Here is a 21,415-nt window from a genome sequence, read left to right on the forward strand (position 1 = left end):
GCCTCTTGTGCCTGCAATTAGCTGGTAGAGGTTTGTTATTTTGCTGTAGGGAGAAGGGATATAACCCACGGCACCCACCGCTTATATTTGCGGGTAATTCTGTTTTTATTTATTAAGGCTTTTCCCATGGGACCCTCAGTCAAGTATAGGTGTTTAGGGGGGAATAGATAGCCTCAGGATGCCTCTTAGACTCCAACACTGTAGTCGTTTTATGTTAGTCTATGTATATAATTTTCTGTCGCTTGATGGTTGGCCAAGGACTGAGAATTATTTCTAGGTGGTCTTTCTGGCAGACTATTAGGCCCAATTTAGGTGGTGCAAGATTTATGTTGTAGGGAAACTGTTACTCACTTTTTCCTTTTTTTTTGTTCTTTTTTGTGGGCTCACCTTTATAATATTCTGCCCAAGCGAGCCCGGCAGGGCAAACAAGGGGGGAACAAGCGGCCCTCGATCCTGGATGTGTCCTCTCCCAGCCCTGCTAAATGTGGTTCAACCAGTTAGGCCCCAAATCTCAATTTTGTTAATATTATATCTGGATAATGTCCAAAATTCAAGTTTTTGGCCTCTAAATACTCTTTGTTTTATTGGCTATTCGGATTCGTATAGTATTGTTTGATTTGAATAGGTGTGGGCCTGGATTATTCTGGATTGTTGTTCCTTTTTCTGGAGCTACAGCCTCACACGTCCATCTTGTTAGGCTCCAAGCCACGCCCCCACTGTTGTTGTTATTATTAATCATCTGTGCAAACTGTTGTTGATCTAGCATTTACTGCTACGAGGAATATACCACATGCACCTGTGGTATATTCACACCTTCAAGCAGCTTAGGGTTTATCACTCTACTGATTGCATCACTTACCCTAAACCTCATTTGTAGGGGCTTCAGGAACATACCATACACTGGCATTGCAACTTAGTGTACTTTTTATTCTTTTTGCTGTTTTTTTTGTATGTTCTGTGTAATAATCCTTTTCTGAGGATCACAAGGTACCAGAGTTAGTAAGGTATAAATATACTTGTTCACCCATACTGTGTTTGTATTCTTCCTGCCATCAGACCACGTGTGCCCAGTAAATAATGAACAGGTACTCAGGCCCCAGCATCAGCTGTTATCATAAGTCTGAGAGGTAAAAGTTGAACACACACAGGTGTAGGGTCTGAGGAAAGGGATATATGCCCTGAAACATTACACTATGATTGTACCTACTCTGCAAATGGATTAAACAGAGTAAGCTTGTTGCATATTTGATTACTGAGTGCTTCCTTAAAAATTGAAATGATATGTACACTTCTGAATCCAGCATTGAGACACCGGGATTAACGGAGAGTGACCACCAGTAAGAGAATAGCTCATCAAACAATTAGTGAGTAACGGAGTGACACTTTTTCTATACTAATTGATATCTTTAGCGCCCATTACCTCCCTACTCAACAACTATAGGCCCCGGGAAAGCTGTTGGTGGGTCTGCTTCAATATTTTGTGACCATGTACAATATCTGTGCCATAAATGTTTGCGTGAACTTAGATGAAAGGTTTAAGTGGGACAAAATGTACTTGGATGAGCAGCTGCAGACAAATTAACATGAGCAGGCAATCCAAGGGCAACATCAAGACCATTCACAGGCCTAATTTGCCACAAGTTCAAGAGCACTGCCCGTGGCATATGTACAGTAGTGGAGGGATGTTGCTGCCCTAAGATATGTAACGGGTGATTTCCTAATATCTCCAGTTGAAAAACAAGATTAAAAAAACACCACAAAATTTATCAAAGAAAAGGGATCCCATTGAAAGGAAAGGGAGTTTTTCATTTGATAAACTGATAGCTATTATTCAATTATTTTTCATAGAGATTTATATAGACCTAGCTGATGATGAGCGCTAGAACAAGAGGTCCTGTTCTGCAGCGGGAGAGTGGGAGGCTCATGGCAAATGTGAGGAAGTACAGTACTTCTTTACTAAAAGGGTCACTTTATCTCCCTGTGCCTAGGGTTGCCAGGTGTCCAGTATTGAACGAGACTGTCCTGTATTTGAACATTCTGTCCAGTAAAAAATGAGTGGTAATCCAGGACATGTATGCGTCCGGTATTACCTCTCTGTACATACAGTAGTAACCTAACCGACTTGGGGAGAGGGGGGTGTGGGAAGACCACAATCAGGGCTGTTGCTAGTATGCTGGGCAGCTTCTTGCATTCTGATTGGCTACTGCTGGGTCATAAGACTGGGGTAGGGCCAAAGGAGAGGTGGAAACAGCATTGTGTGAAGAGGGGCGTGTTTGTGTCTCGAGTGCATCACAGCTTTGTGTCCACTATCTATGGAGAAACCACCTGGCAACTCTAGCATAGACATGTTAAACATTACGTGATGTAAACCAAAGTCAGTGTTATTATTTAGATGCAGAAGCGTCTACATTAATAATTGTTTGTTCTTGTATAGCGCTGCTATTTACGTAGCGCTTTACAGCGACATTTTGCAGGCAGAGGTCCCTGCCTCTTGGAGCTTACAATCTATGTGTTTTGGTGTCTGAGGCACAGGGAGATAAAGTGACTTGCCCAAGGTCACAGGGAGCCGACACTGGGAATTGAACCAGGTTTCCCTGATTCAAACTCAGTGCCAGAGTTAATGTCTTTACTCACTGAGATATTCCTTCTTCCTTATATATTGTTTATTTCAATATATTCAGGAATCACCTTTTTAGTAGAGGCAGTTGTGGTTCTCCTGTCAGTCTACTTTTTCTGGGTTAGATAGGCTCTAGTATTCCTTTCAGGCCTGAGAAGTATTATGTAACATTTAGGAATAAATATACAGCCCAGTAACCCAGCACTGGAAGCCAGGATGGCAAATATCTCTACAGCTACTGTGTATCTGCCCTTGCTGCTCATATAGGCTGGGATGAAGGAGACCCAGACACTGCAGAACACCAACATGCTGAATGTGATAAACTTGGCTTCATTAAAACTATCAGGCAAGTTTCTGGCTAAGAAAGCAACAATGAAACTGATAAAGGCCAGAAATCCCATGTATCCGAGTACACAATAGAACCCAATCAGTGACCCTTCATTACATGTAAGTAATATCTTCCCAATCTCATCTTCCATGTTATTGTATGGGAAAGGAGGGGAGCTTCCCAGCCAAACAGCACATATTAGAACTTGAATCAGAGAACAGAAGAGGACGATGGAGTTAGACACTATGGATCCCATCCAGCCCCTGAACTTGCTGCCTGGCCTGGTGACATTAAAGGCAATGATTACAGTCACAGTTTTGGCTAGAATTGAAGAGACAGAAATGGAGAAGGTGACTCCAAACACTGTTTGTCGCAGAATACAGGTCACTTGGAGGGGATGACCAATGAATATCAGGTTACAGAGGAAGCACATCTTGAGAGAGAGAAGCAGAATATAACTGAGGTCTCTGTTGTTGGCTTTCACAATGGGAGTGTTTTGGTATTTGATGAATATTCCCATAACTAAAGTGGTGAGAAGAAAGAACAGAACAGATATCAAAGCCAGAGATGTACCCAGGGGATCTTCATAGGACAAATAAATTATTTCTTTATCAATGCAGTCGTCTCGGTTACTATTTGGCCACTGAGTTGCTGGGCATTTGAGACAGGTACTCATATCTAAAAATGGAAAAGCAAAATTCCTTTAGTGAAAGTGTATTCAGAACAAATTCACAACATTATTTAACACATTGTATAATAACCGACAGAAGAGGCGTTCTCACCAAATATGAAAACATAGAGTTCGCAAGACACATATGCCTATGAATACTTATAAGATTCTCTGTTCATTATCTCTAAATCTGAAAGTATTATGACTTTGATCCATGAAGTATGGTGTTTATAGCGTGATTATACAACATATTTTTCTATATGCAGTTACATTACTAGTTATACTCCTCTAACCCAGGAATTGCCAAAACAGTTGTGTTATCTGCGATTGATATGGCAATTACAGTATTGTCAGTTATATTCTATGTCATTCTAAGATTTTGATTCAGTCCTTCTTTTCTATCTCTAATTGCAGCCAGGAAAAGGTAAAGGATCAGTTTCTCTTACTCCTACAGAATCAACCTGATACCTGACCCCGATTCCGCATTTGTTTATTTCCAAATAGAGTTCTTATAAATCTGTGCTACCCATGCCACACTACGCAAAATAAGAGTAAAGGGAGCCTACCTTCAGTGGGTTACAGATGCAGCCATGAGTATTAGAACACTTGTACCTGGGAGATTCTGGGGCAGCCTCACAGTAAATGCCTAAACATTTCTGTGAGATTCTTAATGGCCCATAGGATTAACACAGCAGGGGGTCGCTGCAGTGCCATTCAAACTGAATGGGACTGCAGGGACCCCTGCTGTGTTAATCCGATGGGTCATTAAGAATCTCACAGAAATGTTGCAGCAAGTTGAGGCATTTACTGTGAGACTGCCCCCAGAATTTCCAAGGCAAGAGTTCTAATACTCGTGGCTGAATCTGTACATCTGATCTTATTGCACTTTACCATTTTAGGGATGCGATGAGGAAAAGATACAAAGTAACTTGCACCACTAAGGATTTAAATAACTACAGATGTCTATGGAATACATCCACAAGGCAAACAAGACTGGCAAAAGCCCAATATTACTCTGACAATCTCTAGCAAACTTCAGCAAACTCAGCAAACTTCTGGAAGGTCATTAACAATATATTCCAGCCTTCTAACAACTATGCATTATCCTTTATGATAACACTATTCTGACAAATTCCCTGGATATTGCAAATGCATTCAATGAATACTTTGTGGGGTGTGCAACTATCAAAGCAGACCCCTAACTACAATCATGAAACTCAACCTGGGAGAATCTCCATAGCTAATCCCCTTTGCAACAGTGCTTACAATTTTTAATTTGTCCGAATACTGTATTTGAAGAGGAGATTTCACAGGTGTTCCTATACGAACATTAAAATTAACCAGCGCATGTGGAACTGCCCTACTTCTGACGGGAGGGAGTAACCAGGCTATATAATAAAGTTCAAGCCCGTTTGGTTACCCCTGCTCCGTGTATACTGGTTCAACAGAAGTTAGCTCTTGGGCCCAGTAACATTTATTACTGTGTAGCCGGGTCCCCTCTTACCTCCTGTGCTGGGGAGGGGGACAACTATGGGGTATGGGAGCGCCGAGCTCCACGGCAGTGCCGGTTTGCGGCCACCGCCATGTTGGATTTTTGAGCATGCGCAGTCCAGTCCTTGGTGGATACGCAGTTAGTAGTTGTGGCGGCCATCTTGCCCACGGCTCCGCAAGGGACTACATGTCCCAGGAGCATAAGGGGCTGGCAGAGAAGAGTCAGTTTGGCACGAAGACAGCGCACACTCAGTCGGAGCAGGGACAGCAAGGGAGAAGGTAGTGTCCAGGTGCAAGTGGCTCCCGGACTAGGCCAGATCTCCCCCGTAGACCCCAGATAGGCCCCTGAACCCCTGCAGGTTGTGGTTGCTGTAGGGAATACCCCAGATAAGGATGCTTCCCCGCAGCCACTACATTAGTGTTGCATTGAGTGGTGCTGCACCGGTGGATGGTGCCACGCAGTGATCTGCGGCCAGACCACGGGACCCAAAGACTTTAAGGGAGACACTCCAGCTGGAGCTCCCTCAAGACCCGGTAATCACCCATGAGGAGAGGAGGGATTCGGCAGACCCTGCGTCGTGTGATCAAAGTACGGTCCTGCGTATTTACCATCTCCAAATGAACCTTGTCTGGCCTGAGACCAGAAGAGGTATTCCAAGTGCACCAACGATCTCACACAGGGGTAGCACTACACCACACACACTTTGGGTGGGCATCACATTGTGGACACCGGGGTGTGAACATTGTGGTGGACTTTGTGTTGGGCATATACCGTGTGGGTATTGTGTTGGGTATTGTTACTATCGTTATTCGTGTGTGGGTCAGCAAACTGTTTTACCATACGTATGTGTGCGTATCTCTCACTACTGTATTGGTTCCTGTGAGGGTTATCCTGCAGAGCTTGGATCCCTCCCAGGTGGAGGCGCTGAACCGAGGAGAACGAGAGCTCACCCCAGGCTCCCAGTGGCAGAGGCTTAGGCCTTCTGTGAGCCACAGGTAAAGGCAGCAAGTGTAGTTCCCCAGTCATAGGGAAAGGGGGCTACATTTGCATTATACTACCTGTATTAAAACCATTTTTTTCTGTTTTCCCGTTTCCGGGCATGCAATCAAGCAGGATTGCTAGTGTATGAGTTTCAAGGGGGGTTTGCGGAGGAAACGTTGACAGAATTTGCCTAGGAGATTGGGGTCCAGAGTTACCGATTCCCCAATAAATGTACCCAGGAATCATGCCTGATTCTTGGACACATGTAGGCACATTCTCCCAGCAATACTTCCCCTTGAAAACGTAAGCGCAACTTACCCTGCTTCAGCACAGCTCAGAAAGGAGAATGAGGAACAAGGATAAATAGGTATTCTTGTAGCTGAGGGAATCCTAGGTTAAGTGGGGTACCACAGCTAGTGCCAAGGTGACCCTTAAACAGTATATAGTTTGTGGGTGCCCCACCATATATAAGGTTGGGGGGACTCTGAGAGTCCAAACTGAGACAGAGGTAAAGTGTGTGGGGAAATAAGGCAGACAAAAATAAACCGACAACATTTTTCCTTTTCTGTTCCCTATACCCAGAGACCTTCACCTAGGTCCCACATAGCTGGAGGGGTTCCCCCGAGACTCGGGGTATTAAAAGTATATTTTAATATGTTTCAACATTCAGAATCCATGTCCAAACAGGCATCCATGCAAACCCATAGGCACCGGTATGTCTACTGGACATTGGAGTTCAAAGCAGCCAGAGGATGCCTAGAGGTGCAAACAGTGTTTGGTTGGCGGGGAAAGGCAGAGTACTATGTCCGGAGATCAATGGCAGTCCTCCGGGATGCCACTTGTTCCGTCAGACCTAGGGTACCCTCCCTTCAAATGAATACACCCACAGTCACCCACCCAGTCACCCACCAACCCAGTCACCCAGTCAGTCACCCAGTCAGTCAGTCACCCACCCAGTCAGTCAGTCACCCTGTCAGTCAGTCAGTCACCCACCCAGTCAGAATATATATATATATATATATATATATATATATATATATATTCTATAATATTTTTTATAAAGGGTCATGTGTCACCAAAGTTTAAGCTTTATACTTTATACAAACGCATGCATTCACTCCAATTCTTGGAGGCACTGTATCTACAATACAGTACAGTATACGGATAATGGGTTTGAAAGCATATCCTGGATCCTGAGGAAGTGGGTATGATTAATTGAGCATACTCTATCCAAGGGGTGCACAAACTGGGGGACGCGGCGGTTGCAGAGGCCCCATGCTCTTCCCAAGGCATTTAAATTAAATGCTGGGTGATCGCGTGAGGCCTCTGCAACACTCTACTTACCGTGATTCAGATGGCTGTGTGTCAAAAGATGCTGCGGGTGACGTGACATCACATGATCCTGCAGCTCCAAGTTAGGGGGGGGGGGGGATAAACACCTTGGTAGACAAGACGGGGGTGCAGCAGCAAAGGTTTGCTCTCCCCTGCTCTAGCCAACCATGTATAACACTTTGACAGCAATAAGAACATTGACTATTATAGTTATTACTATGGGGGACAAGATGAAGGTTTCTCTTACCTGTTTGATTGGAAAACTCGCCCTCTGGGCAGGGAATACAGTCAAAGCAGCAGGATAGCTGTCCTGTCCGTGATGACTTTCTGTATCCAGGAAGGCAGCTTTCACTGCAGACAGAGCGTGGAGTCTGTGTGACAAACAGGAGAAGCCTCATCAGTTTGCACTAGTTCACTAAATGTTATATCATTGAGTCTGACTATACAATGCCTGCCAATCACCGAATCATGCTTTCAAACTATCGTCAGGTCACTGCTGTGGTGCAGTCCTGGTACTTTAATCCCAGTTGCTGGTCTGTTGGTACAGTATGATACATTTAAAGACTGTGTAGTGTGTGTGTCACACAAGGGACCTGGAATCACTTGACAGGTTAACTGAGAGAATCAAGAGGATCAATAGCTAGTCACTGGGGAAAGTATATAAGGAAAGCAGACACCTACTCGGTTTTGTCATAATTTTGCGTGAACTGCTCTAAACACATACATAATGCATCAACGGTACCTGTACAGTGTGTTGTAGTAGAACTAAAGACAATTCCTCCATGCAGTGCAACTTTGCAACTGTATCCCCCATCCTAAAGGGTTACTAACATGGCTATTTTATTCTGGTCCCCATCTTGGGTTGCTATGACCCAGGGGTATATAAGAAGGAGGGACTATTCTAGAAGGTGAGGTTCCAGGAGGACTTGAGGAGAGGAGCTTAGAGGAGAGAAGATAAATAATGTTTATAAAGTAATAGTATAGACTAGGCGCCCTTGTTTATTATGTTGCAGATAGGCACAGTACCTGTTAAAGGATTCCCAAAAGATGGAATGGAGTCCTGAATAAGTAATACAATGGAATACAGCTGCTGGTTTTACACCACTTGCCTTGAGAATTCTTCACTAAAACCAGTCCAATGCTACGAGATTTCTGTAGCCAGACTAATGGCCCATCAGATTAACACAGCGGGGGACTCACGCTGTGTGAATCCTACCAGGCTGTCCCATTCAAACACAGGGACCCCCGCTGTGTTAATCTGATCACGAGTTACTGTGCGGTGGTCACAGATTTTCCAAGGTAAGTGGTCTAAAACCGGCAGCTGCATCTGTATGGCACACCATTGAGAGCCTCAGGAAAGAGGGCTCCCCAGTGCCGGCGGATCAGCTCTAACCGGAGATTGGCGCTAATATTCCTGATCAGTCTGTGTGGAAGTGGAAGTTCCAAATTACGCACCAGGTACCGGGTCAAGTAAGAAAGACTAACAGTTACGTAGAACCAGAAAAACCCCAGATGGTGCTCAACGCTCAGTGATTACAATCAGTGAATAATAAGTGAATAAATGTGTATAAAATTTGGGATGAAAATTCAGCATCCACATAAGGCTGTGGCCAGGCAGGGAGCGGGCATGCTGGCGCTCGTGTGCTGCACCCTGCTCGACCGGGCAATTCGTGGCCGGCTAGGTGAGCGCGTGGGGAAGGGGGGGGGCTGTCGGGGGCGCAGCCAAGATTTCAAGTAGCTGGTTCGTCCTCATTGGGCGAACCGCTCACGTGATGTGCAAGCGGCGAATTCAAATTTGCTTCCTTGACAAGCAGGTAAGCGCCACGCATGCTCAGGCGCTTGCTCACACATTGCCACACACATTGCCACACACATTGCTGCAATGTGTTTCATTGCAGCCAGCGTGAGCGCGCCTGCCTGGCCGAGGCCTCAGAGTACAATAACAAGTGATGATATCTATTAGTGAATAAATACTAGATTTTATTTCATGTACGCCTCAAATGTAGAGGGTTATTTTTTACCATAAAGTGTAATTGTATATCTGTATTTTTATTTGTATATTTGTATTTGTATACCGTCTGCACTATTTCTATTCCTCTTTTCTTGCTGAGTACACTTGGATTTCCTGGTATCACAGCTACAGAATTGACACTGATCTTTACACCACTCCATTGTGAGTATAACTTGGAGAGCATCACACTGCATGGATATCACCTGGCACATGCAATATTGCCCAAAGTAGTTTCTTTTTCTCCCTGGATACAGTCTCCCGCTCAACAGTTTTAGGAGAAAAAGTAAACAAACAAAAGGAAAAGGGGTACCCCCCTTGTGATGCTTGCCAGGAGAAGACTATGCCTTGGTATAAATCATCATTATCCTCATTGCAATAGACAGTTTATAAGACACAGGAATCCAAATGTTCACTTGTAATAATCCTTAAACACAACCCATGCACACACCACTAGCCTATAATAGGTATATCTTATGTGGTGATCTGGGCGGTAAATGATGGACTGATCACATAAATGAAGTAACACATTGTGAGTTACTCACTGCTGACCTTGTGGGATTTCCTGGTCCTGTCGGCGTGCTTCTACCCAGGAGTATCTGCAAACAAAGTGGAAAGAACGGCGGTGCATCTGCTGCTGAAGAAAAACTTTGACCAAATGCTGCCAAGAACTAGGTGCAAAAATTTATTATAGGCACATTAAAAAGATCTTTATCTTTGATAAAGCGTGGGTTGCCACGTGAAACGCATCAGAGTGATCTTTTTGCTGTTTTTAATGTGCCTACAATACATTTTTGCACCTAGTTCTTGGCAGTATTTGGTCAAAGTTTTTCTTCAGCAGCAGATGCACCGCCGTTCTTTCCACTTTTTTGGAGAAAAAGTAAAGTAAGAAAGAGAGTGTCAGGATTCTCGTAGGCGCCCAGAGTAATTGGATCAACAGCGATGATGGTTCCGAAGCAATTAGGGGGGGCTGGATCCACACTTACTCAGAGCAACTAAGTCAAAGAAACTTCCTTTGAGTGTTAACAGTGGGCACTAATGGAAGAACTGTATTCATGTATGTCTATTATGAAATCCAGTACAACATTGATAACGTGTATGTGTGGTCCCTGTCCATGGGGACACGGATGAATGACTGTTGTACTACAAAGGTTCCTGGCGTCCATTATTCTTCAACCTTGCTACCGCATTGCAAAGCCATCTGAATCCAGCCCCTGAGTCAAGGTATAACATGTGATGTATAGACAGATGTAGGGCCTCATGCAGAAAGCAGCGATAAGCCACTTATCGCCAGCTGCTCGCCAAAAAAGCCTACTGCGATTCAGTAAGCGCCGAGAAGCTGGTGATAAGAGCAAAAATCACCGGGGTTTTTTGCCAAAAAAATGTAAAAAAAAAAAAATCGCCAGACGTGCGGCGATAAGCCACTGTTTGGCACTGATCAACAGTTTTTCAAACACGCTGAATTCTATAAGCCCCGATCAGCTTGTCGCGGCTGATCGCCACTTTAGAATTGCGATTTCTTCTCCAAATCGTCCTGCCACAAAAAGTTGGCAATAAGGTGGGGAGAAGCTGGCGATGAGCGGCGAGACGGCAATTAGAAAATAAAATTCATGTTTCCTGCATCGGATTGATGCCGGGGGTCTCTGGAGCTGATATCAATATCAGCACCAGAGACCCCCGGCATCAATCTGATGCATGAAAAGAGCATTTACAGGCAACTTCATTACCTTAGCGGCTAACCGCTATGGCAATGAAGGGGTTAACAACCTGTGCCCGGCTTATTGTGGGTAGCGGGGATGGGTGAAGATGGTATTTGGCCCCTTTTGGTGGGTGTTTAGGCCTTGCAGGGGTTTTGCGGGTGGACTTATCCCCTTCATTACATTAGCGATTAATACCACTAAGGTAATGAAGGGGTTAACCCCTCCCGTTACCCACCCGGTATGCCTATACACCCATCCTTGGGGCTACTACCCCCTTCACCCACCCCCGCTACCTACAATTAAAAAAAATACGCACAACAGCCCCACTACCCACCTCCTACGCCCCCAATAAACCATTACAATATCTAATAAACACCAATACACAACCCACCCACTGTAAAACCATGATTTATTTTTTTGCACACACACCGGTGGTCCTGACGGGTGTCCGCAGGCCCCACAGTGCACCCCGGGTGTGTACCCATGGGTGTCTGGGGGCCTTCAGGTTGTTCCCGCTAACCTCTTTGGGCCTCCGGGTGGTCCCTGCGGGTGTCCATGGGTCCCAATGGGGTCCACAGGTGGTCCCCACGGATGTCTGGGGGTCCCCGGGTGGTTCTCATGGGTGTCTGGGGGGACCTCGGGTGGGTCCCCAGGGCCCCCACAGCTGTGCCCCCCACCCATTTCTTCCCTGCAGGTGTCCCCGTGGGTCCTCAGGTGTCCCGTGGCCATCCGGGGGTTCTCGGTACAGTAAGTCTGGGATATGCACAGCCTGTTTAAAGCCGCAATACCAGGTGTCCCGTGGCCATCCAGGGGTTCTCGGGTGGTCCCCTGGGTCCCCGCTGGCCTACGGTTCCAATCCTGTATTTAAACAAACAGAAACATGGCCTACATTTAAATCAATACAGCTCCCCCCCTCCCCCCAAAACACATACAGTACAGTAATGGACAAAATAACTATTATCCAGAGTTGGATAATGGAGTATTTGCCCATTATTAAACACAACTTTATCCATACAGCATAAATAAAGTAAATAAAAACCGTTCTACTTACCCCTGGCAATGTAGAGGACATCCTCGTCAGCTTACTGCAGGGCCATGTCCTTCGATGTCAGCAAGAATACATAATAAATACCATCTATTGTCCCTTAATCACCTTAGCGGTTAATAACTGCAATAGTAATTAAGGGGTTAACCCACCCTGCCCCGCTAAGCACTCGGGAGGCCTAAAAGACCCACTATACCCACCCTTCACCCATTCATTGGTACAGTGGGTACATCATGCTCATATAATATGGGCATAATTTCCCACTATAGCAAGAAATGGTGAAGAAATAAAAAAAACAGGCCAAAATAAAACACACAACATAGCCAACTAAATACATAATAAATGGCAATAAAACAATTGAATGGCACATTGGGTACATCATGTCCATATAATATGAGCATGATTTAACACAATGCCAGTTAATGATTAACTTAAAAAAAAACAATTACAATCAATCTCCTATGCATTCTAAACAAATACAACCAATCTCCTATGCATTCCAATCTGTCACGCTGTGCTCACCAAAAACTAGACTGGACTGCAAGGCCGAGGTGGGGATTAGATATAACACCAACCCACAGCCGCGAGGGCACGTCTTGATTTCAGATTGGTCCGGGTAGCCGGGACGGGGTTGGAGAGGACCGGATCGTAGTGGGTAAGCCGAGGTCGGGGAGCCAGAGGTGCAGAGTCCAAGAATAACGCCGGGTCGGTACACAGGAGGTCACTGAAAGCAGAGCATGTCAAGGCATCACGAGATAGGGAGCAAGGCAAGGCACAAGAGAGGTGAGCACAGGAACATAGACTATGCTCAGCCGCTGAGTGAATGGAGAACAGGGAATAAATAGTGGGCTCACCAATGGGAAGCTGGGAGCTAGGAGGCGGGAACCAGGAGGAGTCTGTGGCAGGACAGGTTTCAGGTGTCAGAAGCACCTATGATTTTGCTGCGGCTGCACGTGTGCAGAGCGCACCCGCGCAAGGAGAAGACGTCTGTCGGCACGGTTGCGCATATGCGAGCAGGGAGAGCGGTGTCTGCCCAGCTGCGCCAACCGCGGCGAAGTGCAGGAGGTGTGGGGGCAACCCAGGAGTGAGTGTACTTTGTGCCGGTGGCGGTGCGGAATGCTGGAACCTGCGGGGAGCACGCTGAGGGCGGCGTGACTCCCCTGCCCTCACTCACACAATCACAAAATAAAAACAAATTAAGAAGGAAACACAACAAAATTAACACCAATCAATTAATCAAAATCAAAATAAAGTCCAGAATAAACAATTAAAACACCTAAACAAATCCATGAATAAATAAAATAAATATGCAAATAAACTGCATCATTCTAAAACAAAAGTCACAAAATAATCCAACATTATAAAGCAAACGCCAATCAAAAGCCAGAAAAAAACTATTTAAAACACCAACAAAAATGCCAGCATACAAAATACAAACACTAAATAAAGAGCATAATAAATAAAAAAACAAGTTGCCAATTTACATGCAAAATACATAAAAGCAAGCATTGTCAAAACAACTATTGCTTGTTCCTTAGTTCCTTGTCCCTTGTTAGTTATTAATCGCTAAAGTGATTAAGGGGGTAGGGGCCATTAGATTGTATTTATTATGTATTCTTGCTGAAATCGGAGGACATGGCCCTGACAAGACCGCCCTTCACATTGCCAGGGGTAAGTAGAACTGTTTTTATTTATTTATGCTGGCTGGCTAATGATGTATTTAATAATGGACAAATAATCTATTTGTGATAAGTAGGTATGTAGAGGGAGAAAGGGGGTGACCCGGTATTAAAGGGGTTGCACCCCATTTGGCCATTCCCTGACCTCACCAGGGAGACAAGGGGTTAACTGGGCTGAGGTCCAGAAATGTGATTTAACCCTTGTTATGACATGAAAATGTGTATTCCCCTGTTCCCATGCTTTATTGTAATATCTGGTTTAATCAGTGTTTGCATCACACACACACTAGGATCCATCCGGGAGTACAAGGGTTAATAGTTATTTAGTGATTATAGCCCTTTGTGTAATTTTCCCGCCTTTTCAGGCACCATTTTGCAGGGTCCCATGGGCCGCCATTGGAGCTCAATGTGTTTCAATGGCGAATATTGCTGTTTTTGTCCGGTTTCCTGTGAAGACCAGCAGATGGCGTCCGAGAGGAGGAGCGGCGGTTTCCCATTGTAAGTCAATGGGCCCATTGACTTCAATGGAGATTCCTCGAAGGAGCTTTCCAGGAACGAGTTGGCTGCCGTCCAAACCGCAAAACCGCAAAGCGGATACTTTTTCTATAAGAGAGCTTTGATCACTTAGCAGTCAAGTTTAACGACAAGTGGCGTGGGAATAAACAGTTCTAGAGCACATAGAAATACAATTCTTTTTGCCCCTAGTTCCTAGACATCCCCCCACTCGACCACAACCGGGTCCCTGAATCCTGGATCCCCGATAAGAGTCGAACCGAAAAGAGCGGGTCGCGCCATAGGTTAGAATGGCGGCGGCAGAAACAGCTCAAGAAAACGGCTAAGTGTAAAAAGCTGAAATTTAGGAATCCATATCTCCGGTTCCGTAGGGTCCAGAGGGCCAGGGTTTGGGGTACCTGTAGTCACTGCTCCGGCATCGCAGCAGAACCATCCTTGACCTTCGTGGACCAACCCGACGGAGTATGGACCCCCTTGAAAGTTCGGGACTTTTCCCATAGACTCCAATGGCGGCCAATCTCCATTGACCGGCTATGGCGGAAAACCCCCATTGACTTCAACGGCGGCGTAGCCCCGTTGAAAGTCTATGGCGGCGGATTCCCATAGCCATTAACGGCGACGGTTTGCCATTGAAAGTCTATGGCGGCGGAGCCCGTTGTTTTTAATGGGGATTTAGTGAAAAACCGTGATTTAATTTACAGCGGAGTTTTTTTGTATTAAAATAGGAAACGGTTTAAGGTGTATTTGTATAACTCCGGTTCCGAATTTTGTAGCAAGTCGCAAATTGGACCATAGGGTGTCCCAGTTCCGGCATTGAGAACTGGGAAGTTTGGACCCCCTGGACCCAACGGAACCGGATATTTTAAGATGTTTATGTTTTATCTTTAATACTGTGTCCCAAAGCAGGGATAAAACACAGAGGAAATTCCTTTGCATACCAGGGTAGCATATGGCAAGAGAGGCGACCCAATGTCTAGGACTTAAGTATTGTTCAAAGGATTTTGTCACCCTCACTGTTTACCTGAGGGCGGAGACGGCTCAAACCAGAGCAGTCTATAAGTGTCCCATTTCACACCTTATAACAAAGCGTATCCTGCCAGGAATTCCGTTTAGTAGACTGGCTGGCATTCCTGATGCAAATGTGGGGCTACATAAATGAGACCCCCAGAGCCCAACTGAGCATGTGCCAACTAGCTGGGGGCATGTATCAAAATGTGTTCCCATGTTAGTGTGTGGCTTCAGATAATTGAAAACCAATCACCTGTACTTAATGTTAAGGATAGGGTTACAAAAGGTTTATAAACTGTTGTCCACCTTTTATCCTTGGTCTTCTGATATCATCTTGATTGTACCTGATTGCGAGAGAATATCTATGCAACATACTTCTCATCCCCATCCCCAAAGTAAGTGTACTTCTTGTCTTGTTACTGTACTATATCGTGTGTTCACCTTTCCAAAGGAATAAATATACTTTATTATATCTAAGCCTCGTTCAGTTCAAACCCAGTTATTTGGTGTAAATTACAACCTGTCATGAGCTATCGTCACAAGGTAGTACAAGCACTCAGTCACACTGGTCAAGAGGGTGGGGTACTTAGCTGCCGGTGCGCTGAATCCAGGGAGATTCTGATGTCCCAGAGAAGGTCAGTAGTAGGTAGAGAAGAAGCAGGCACACAATCTTAATTATGCAGTGAATTTAATGCCTGAAAAAACTGTACTGTATGTGTTTTTTTTGGGGGGGGGGGGGAGCTGTATTGATTTAAATGTAGGCCACGTTTTGTTTTTTTTAAATACCGGATTGGTACTGCAGGCCAGCAGGGACCATCCGAGGCCCTCTGGACACCCACGGGGGACCACCCGAGACCCCCCGGATGGCCACAGGGACCACAGAGGACCCATGGGGGAAACCTGCAGGGATGAACCGGGGGCCCAACAGCTGTGGGGGCCCCGGGGACTACCCGAGGGCCCCCCAGAAACCCACTGGGACCACCCGTGAACCTCATTGTGGACCGCAGAGACCACCTGAAAGCCCACGGAGCCAAGTGGGAACCACTTGAAGGCCCCCAGACACCCGTGTGTACCCCCGGGGTGCACTGTGGGACCTGCGGACCCCCGTCGGGACCATCGGGGACTCCCGCCGGCCTGGGGTATTAAGTGTGTGTGTAAATAAATAAATCATTGTTTTACAGTATGTGGGAGCACGGGGCGGGTTGTGTATTGGTATTCATTAGATATTGTAATGGTTTATTTGGGGCCAAGAGGTGGGTAGTGGGACTGTTGTGTGTGTGTGTGTACTTTTTTGTATTCTGGGTAGCGGGGATGGGTGTTTATTATTAAAATTGTAATGAAAAAATAAAAAATTCCAAGCGAGGTTTGCGCAGGGATAGACGGCTTTCTCTCTACAGCAGATAGAACTCGCGGGTAAGGCCTTTTCGGAGGGCAGATCATATCGCTGCCGGCTACTCGCCATTTCTGCAAATGTTGTTATCACTGGTATTTGGCCCTTTCTTCATACCGCAGCACTGCGAAAATCCTGGCAATTTATTTTTCAGCCTTTACTGCATGAGGCCTGTAATCGCCATAGAAACCAAGCAGGTTAGGTTACACAACTATTTGATGTCAATGTTAATGCACTAGGCATAATCTCAAGTTGCAAATATCACCAGCTTTGCACATACACTGCATGTTTAAAAGTCAACCATGTCAGTAATTAGTTGATCAATCAGGGCTGTAATAAGAAAAATAAGCAAAGTCAAAGGAACATAGTTGTAAAATTACCGTGGTAAATCCGCTACCCCACTGGATTGTCTTCTCATGAAGTATGAATTGCTCTTCTGCAGAAGTCTGCGTGTTAATTCTCCCAACTCTTGTACCAACCAAAGTCTCATCAGGGAAAACAATCCAGTTGATAATATCAAAGCCCGAAGTCAAGTCTCCATGTTCATCAAAAAACACTTCATCTCCTGCGCTGTTTGTAAAACGGACCTTCCTCAGGTACTTATTGAGCTTAAGAAATAAATAAAAAATAAAAAAGTGAAGAGCATTATATACTGTAAATATGGATAACTTCAGTGTGCAAAATGTAATGTAAATTAAAATTAAATGAGGCTGAACTGTAAGAGACATGAGAGAGAAGATGATTTAGACATACAAATCATTGTTACATTTTTATTTAACCAACAAAAGTATATTTAATTAAATCCTGAAAGTCACAAAAAGATAAATGTATTTATGTATATTGGTTATTTTGGTGCAAGGATGAATGATTTTCACCCTGCACCTATGTATCAAAGCTTTTTGTTCCAATGTTGTCCCGTCTGCCCTTGCTTGCACTTTAGGGAATGTCAGTAGGAGGAGTCGGAGAGAGCTACATGGTGCACATATTATAATAATATGTATCACGGTCTGCGTCTCTCTGTTACATTCTTTTATCCATTTTATTTGATCACAAAAATCCTCCATGTCTGAAGTGGCGTAAATCTAACTTTCTGCAGCACATGTTCTTACATATGACGCAGCTCTGCCCCAAAAATCCTGTATACAGTACATAGCCTCCAAAATGATTTACTGAAGTTTAGACAAAGGGACAGAAAGAGACACCTGCTCCAGCTTCTTATCATCCCAAAGTCTCAGCGGTACCTTAACGCAGGTGGCACCTATGTATCAAAGCATTTTGTTCCAATGTTGTACCGTCTGCCCTAGCTTACACTTTAGGGAATGTCAGTAGGAGGTGTCGGAGAGAGCTACATGGTGCACATACACTGGCGACACACTTTATTCGAGCTTGGCTAGTCCCACGAATTCGGGTATACCCGGGTGTATTGAGGTTTGTGACTGTTTTCTGCCCGAGTGCATTGAGGTATTTTCCAAGCAGGGATTGAAGCATTTTATTCCCGCTGGCTGCAATACTGCACAGTATATATATATATATATATATATATATATATATACTGCATTACAATTCATGAATTTATGCCATCTGGTAGACACGCGAAGCATTGCAGCCTATTAAATCCTAATCATTATCATTTAACAGATCAGCCGCCCGTCAGCCAGGCATGAACCCAGGCTGGGAAGGCAAACGCAACGGGGCTTGTCAGAGGTGAGGAGCGGCGCATTCCAGGTATCTGCCAGGTACATACTGGGTATTTGCTCGAATAAAGTGTGTCGGTGCAGTATTATAATAAGATGTATCACGGTCTGCGTCTCTGTGTAACATTCTTTTATCCATTTTATTTGACCACAAAAATCCTCCATGTCTGAAGTGGTGTAAATCTAACTTTCTGCAGCACATGTTCTTACATATGACGCAGCTCTGCTCCAAAAATCCTGTATACAGTACATAGCCTCCAAAATGATTTACTGAAGTTTAGACAAAGGGACAGAAAGAGACACCTGCTCCAGCTTCTTATCATCCCAAAGTCTCAGCGGTACCTTAACGCAGGTGGCACTTCAGGTCAGTGGTGTCCGGGTAGGTATCTGCTTGAGGGTCCAGGCATAGAGGTCTGGTTCCCTTGGGTCTCTCTCTCTCTCAAGAAACCACCCTCCTTTTCCTTCTGTCAGCTCCCTTGTGAGCTAAGGAATCTCCTTCCTGTTAATCAGACCAGGCTTTTTCTAACAGTCCTAATCAGCCAGGTGGAGTCTGGTTGCTTGCCTGTGCAATTAACCAGCACACTGCTGGATTTAGATGCAGTTTCTCTCCAACAGTGATAAGTTCCTGTTACAAGGTCCTACTGACAAAATTAAAATAAAAGGGGACACGGACTGACACATACAAACAGTGAATATAAATAGAGATGGATGAATCTGCCCAAATCCATTTCCCAGGTTTTCTCACATTTTTCACCCACAATCTGTTTCGCTGTGTAAAATCTGCAAACGGATTTGGTCAGTTTTAATACAGACGGATTCATCAAAAACTGCCATTGGTCTTACAACCTGTTGATGGATTTGTAGAATCTAATCCGTGGATTCAGCAATCCGTTGGTGGATTGTTAAGAATTGCAGAATCCACGGATTGGATTCTACAAATCTGACCACGGGTTGTGGAATCCGTGGAGTGTATTGGTAATAATAATAAAAAAATCTGTGAGACGCTAATCGCCCTTTTGGAGATTGAGCCGCTGAAATCTGTGGACCAAAGGAACCGGCCGATCCACTGCGGATCCAAATCTGCCCCCAAAATGTGCCCATCTGTACATGTAATCTACAGTGCATAATGATAGAGTTGATCCCTGAAATTCAATTGTACTGCACCCTTCTCTGAGTGACCCTGGAAAGGGTGTGACACTAGGAATTATCAGGAAGTCAAACAGACCAGAGCAAATAAGGATCTACAGTATATGACTACTACAAACTCACAGAGTAGTGTGGCGGCAGGTACGATGTTGTATAATCTCCTGCACCACAACTAATTTCAACCTGTTTTTTCTGCCTTTGCCGAAGTTTGTAATATTTGAAAGTGGCATGGAAATGAACCCACGGTTTTGTGAAATGCCAAGACATTATCCATTATGCAATGCCGCCTTCCTTTGATGGGCATTCAATTAACAATTAGACAACTTCAAAACTGCCTGTGCAATATGTCAGCTCCTGTTTAGAATATACAGCAGAATGTGGTTGGGTTGTGACATCTTAAAATGAAAAAATCTATTAACCACTTATAGATCACTAGGTAGAGAGGTTCATGTCATCTTAGGCTTGGAAAATATTTTTGACAGAGTGAATTTTTGACACAGTACAGTACTTAATACATATTGTTAACATATTGTATGTACTTTGTCATTCCTATTCTAACTACTTTATAAACACATTCCTCATATCAGTCACTGGTGCATAAGGTACTAAAGCAGTCACAATGGATGTGAATGACATTGATACTTTAATGCAGCTCTAAACTGACTTTTGGGATCAAGCAAATGTGTTTGAAAGATCCGCGCTCGAGCTGTCATAGATCTTCTCCAATGTTAAAACAATTCTTTTGCAGCTGGGTGTGTAGGAGCCCCTCCCAACCGCTCCTTAAAGGGGTCTCCTAAAAATGGGACTTGACTTTTGACTTTTGGGATCAATTTACCAGCTTTCAAATGAAATAAGTTCCTGCTACAGTATATGTCTGTAACGTCACTAGACTGGTTACCGTTAGACAGTGGTTAAAGTGTGATTGTACTAGGAGTACTAAACATTACTCCTATATTATTGTGTAAAAAAACCTCAAGGTGTTCTATGAGGTCCAAAGAGATTTGCTCCAATGTTAAACATGGTTTTAATTCAATGAGATCAAGCAGTCTTTGAGGCATTCTATCTGTACCCTGTATACGGCAATTATAATAGATGCATTAGTCTGTATATCAAAGCTAGCTTACCTCCCAGGGCTGCACATCACTTAGAGTCAGGTTGTTTCCTTGTTCGTAGTTGTAAGAGTACATATTGTGCAAGGCGTGTGCTAAAGTATATACAGCATTATATATACTGTAGCTATAGACTGAAATATCTGTGTGAAAATTAGGATATAAGGAGTTCTCAATCTTCTCATTGCGAGTGCATCTTTCAGTGTCATGCAAGGAAGTATTTATCCAATTACATGAATGCAATTCAAACCATGTTTCTAAAGTCAAAATGTCTCCTGGCAAAAGGTCAGGGTTGAAGGTTACAAGGAATTGCTCAAATCCTGGGATACCTTTATAATGGGGAGTAAAAGCCAGGCTCCCATTAAAAGGTGCAAGGGACAGAAAGTCATAATACAACCCAGAGGACACATCCCATTGAGAAGCGATGATCCAAACCTTTTTTGGGACAGGGTCAAAATTGGAATACATGATTAGGCTTATTGTAGACATGTAATCTGAATTACCATAAACTATAATGACTTGGGATGTAGACTTTTTCATACTATTGGTGATCTGTATGCTCCTTTCCCCTATGCTCTGATAAAGAGGTAAAAACTCATTGAATTCAACACAGCCCCCACTCTGTGTGATCTGTTTCTGTAGAATCTGACTGGCCTTTACACCAGACTCATCTTCTGAAGCCAGTATTCCAACCCAGGTCCAG

The 21,415-nt window shown here is 44.4% G+C and overlaps 1 protein-coding gene across 1 annotated transcript; it reads right to left on the minus strand.

Moving 5' to 3' along the window:
• Positions 1–437: 437 nt before the first annotated feature.
• Positions 438–20,790, minus strand: LOC142499947 (vomeronasal type-2 receptor 26-like). Its single transcript, XM_075610005.1, has 4 exons — positions 20,728–20,790; positions 17,144–17,371; positions 7,668–7,791; positions 438–3,623 (listed from the first exon to the last, which is right to left on the minus strand). Exons 1-4 carry the CDS (start codon positions 20,788–20,790, stop codon positions 2,725–2,727), a joined length of 1,314 nt encoding a protein of 437 aa, XP_075466120.1. The 3' UTR covers positions 438–2,724.
• Positions 20,791–21,415: the final 625 nt, after the last annotated feature.

This window comes from Ascaphus truei, chromosome 7, assembly GCF_040206685.1.
Source record: "Ascaphus truei isolate aAscTru1 chromosome 7, aAscTru1.hap1, whole genome shotgun sequence".
Taxonomy (NCBI): Eukaryota; Metazoa; Chordata; class Amphibia; order Anura; family Ascaphidae; genus Ascaphus; species Ascaphus truei.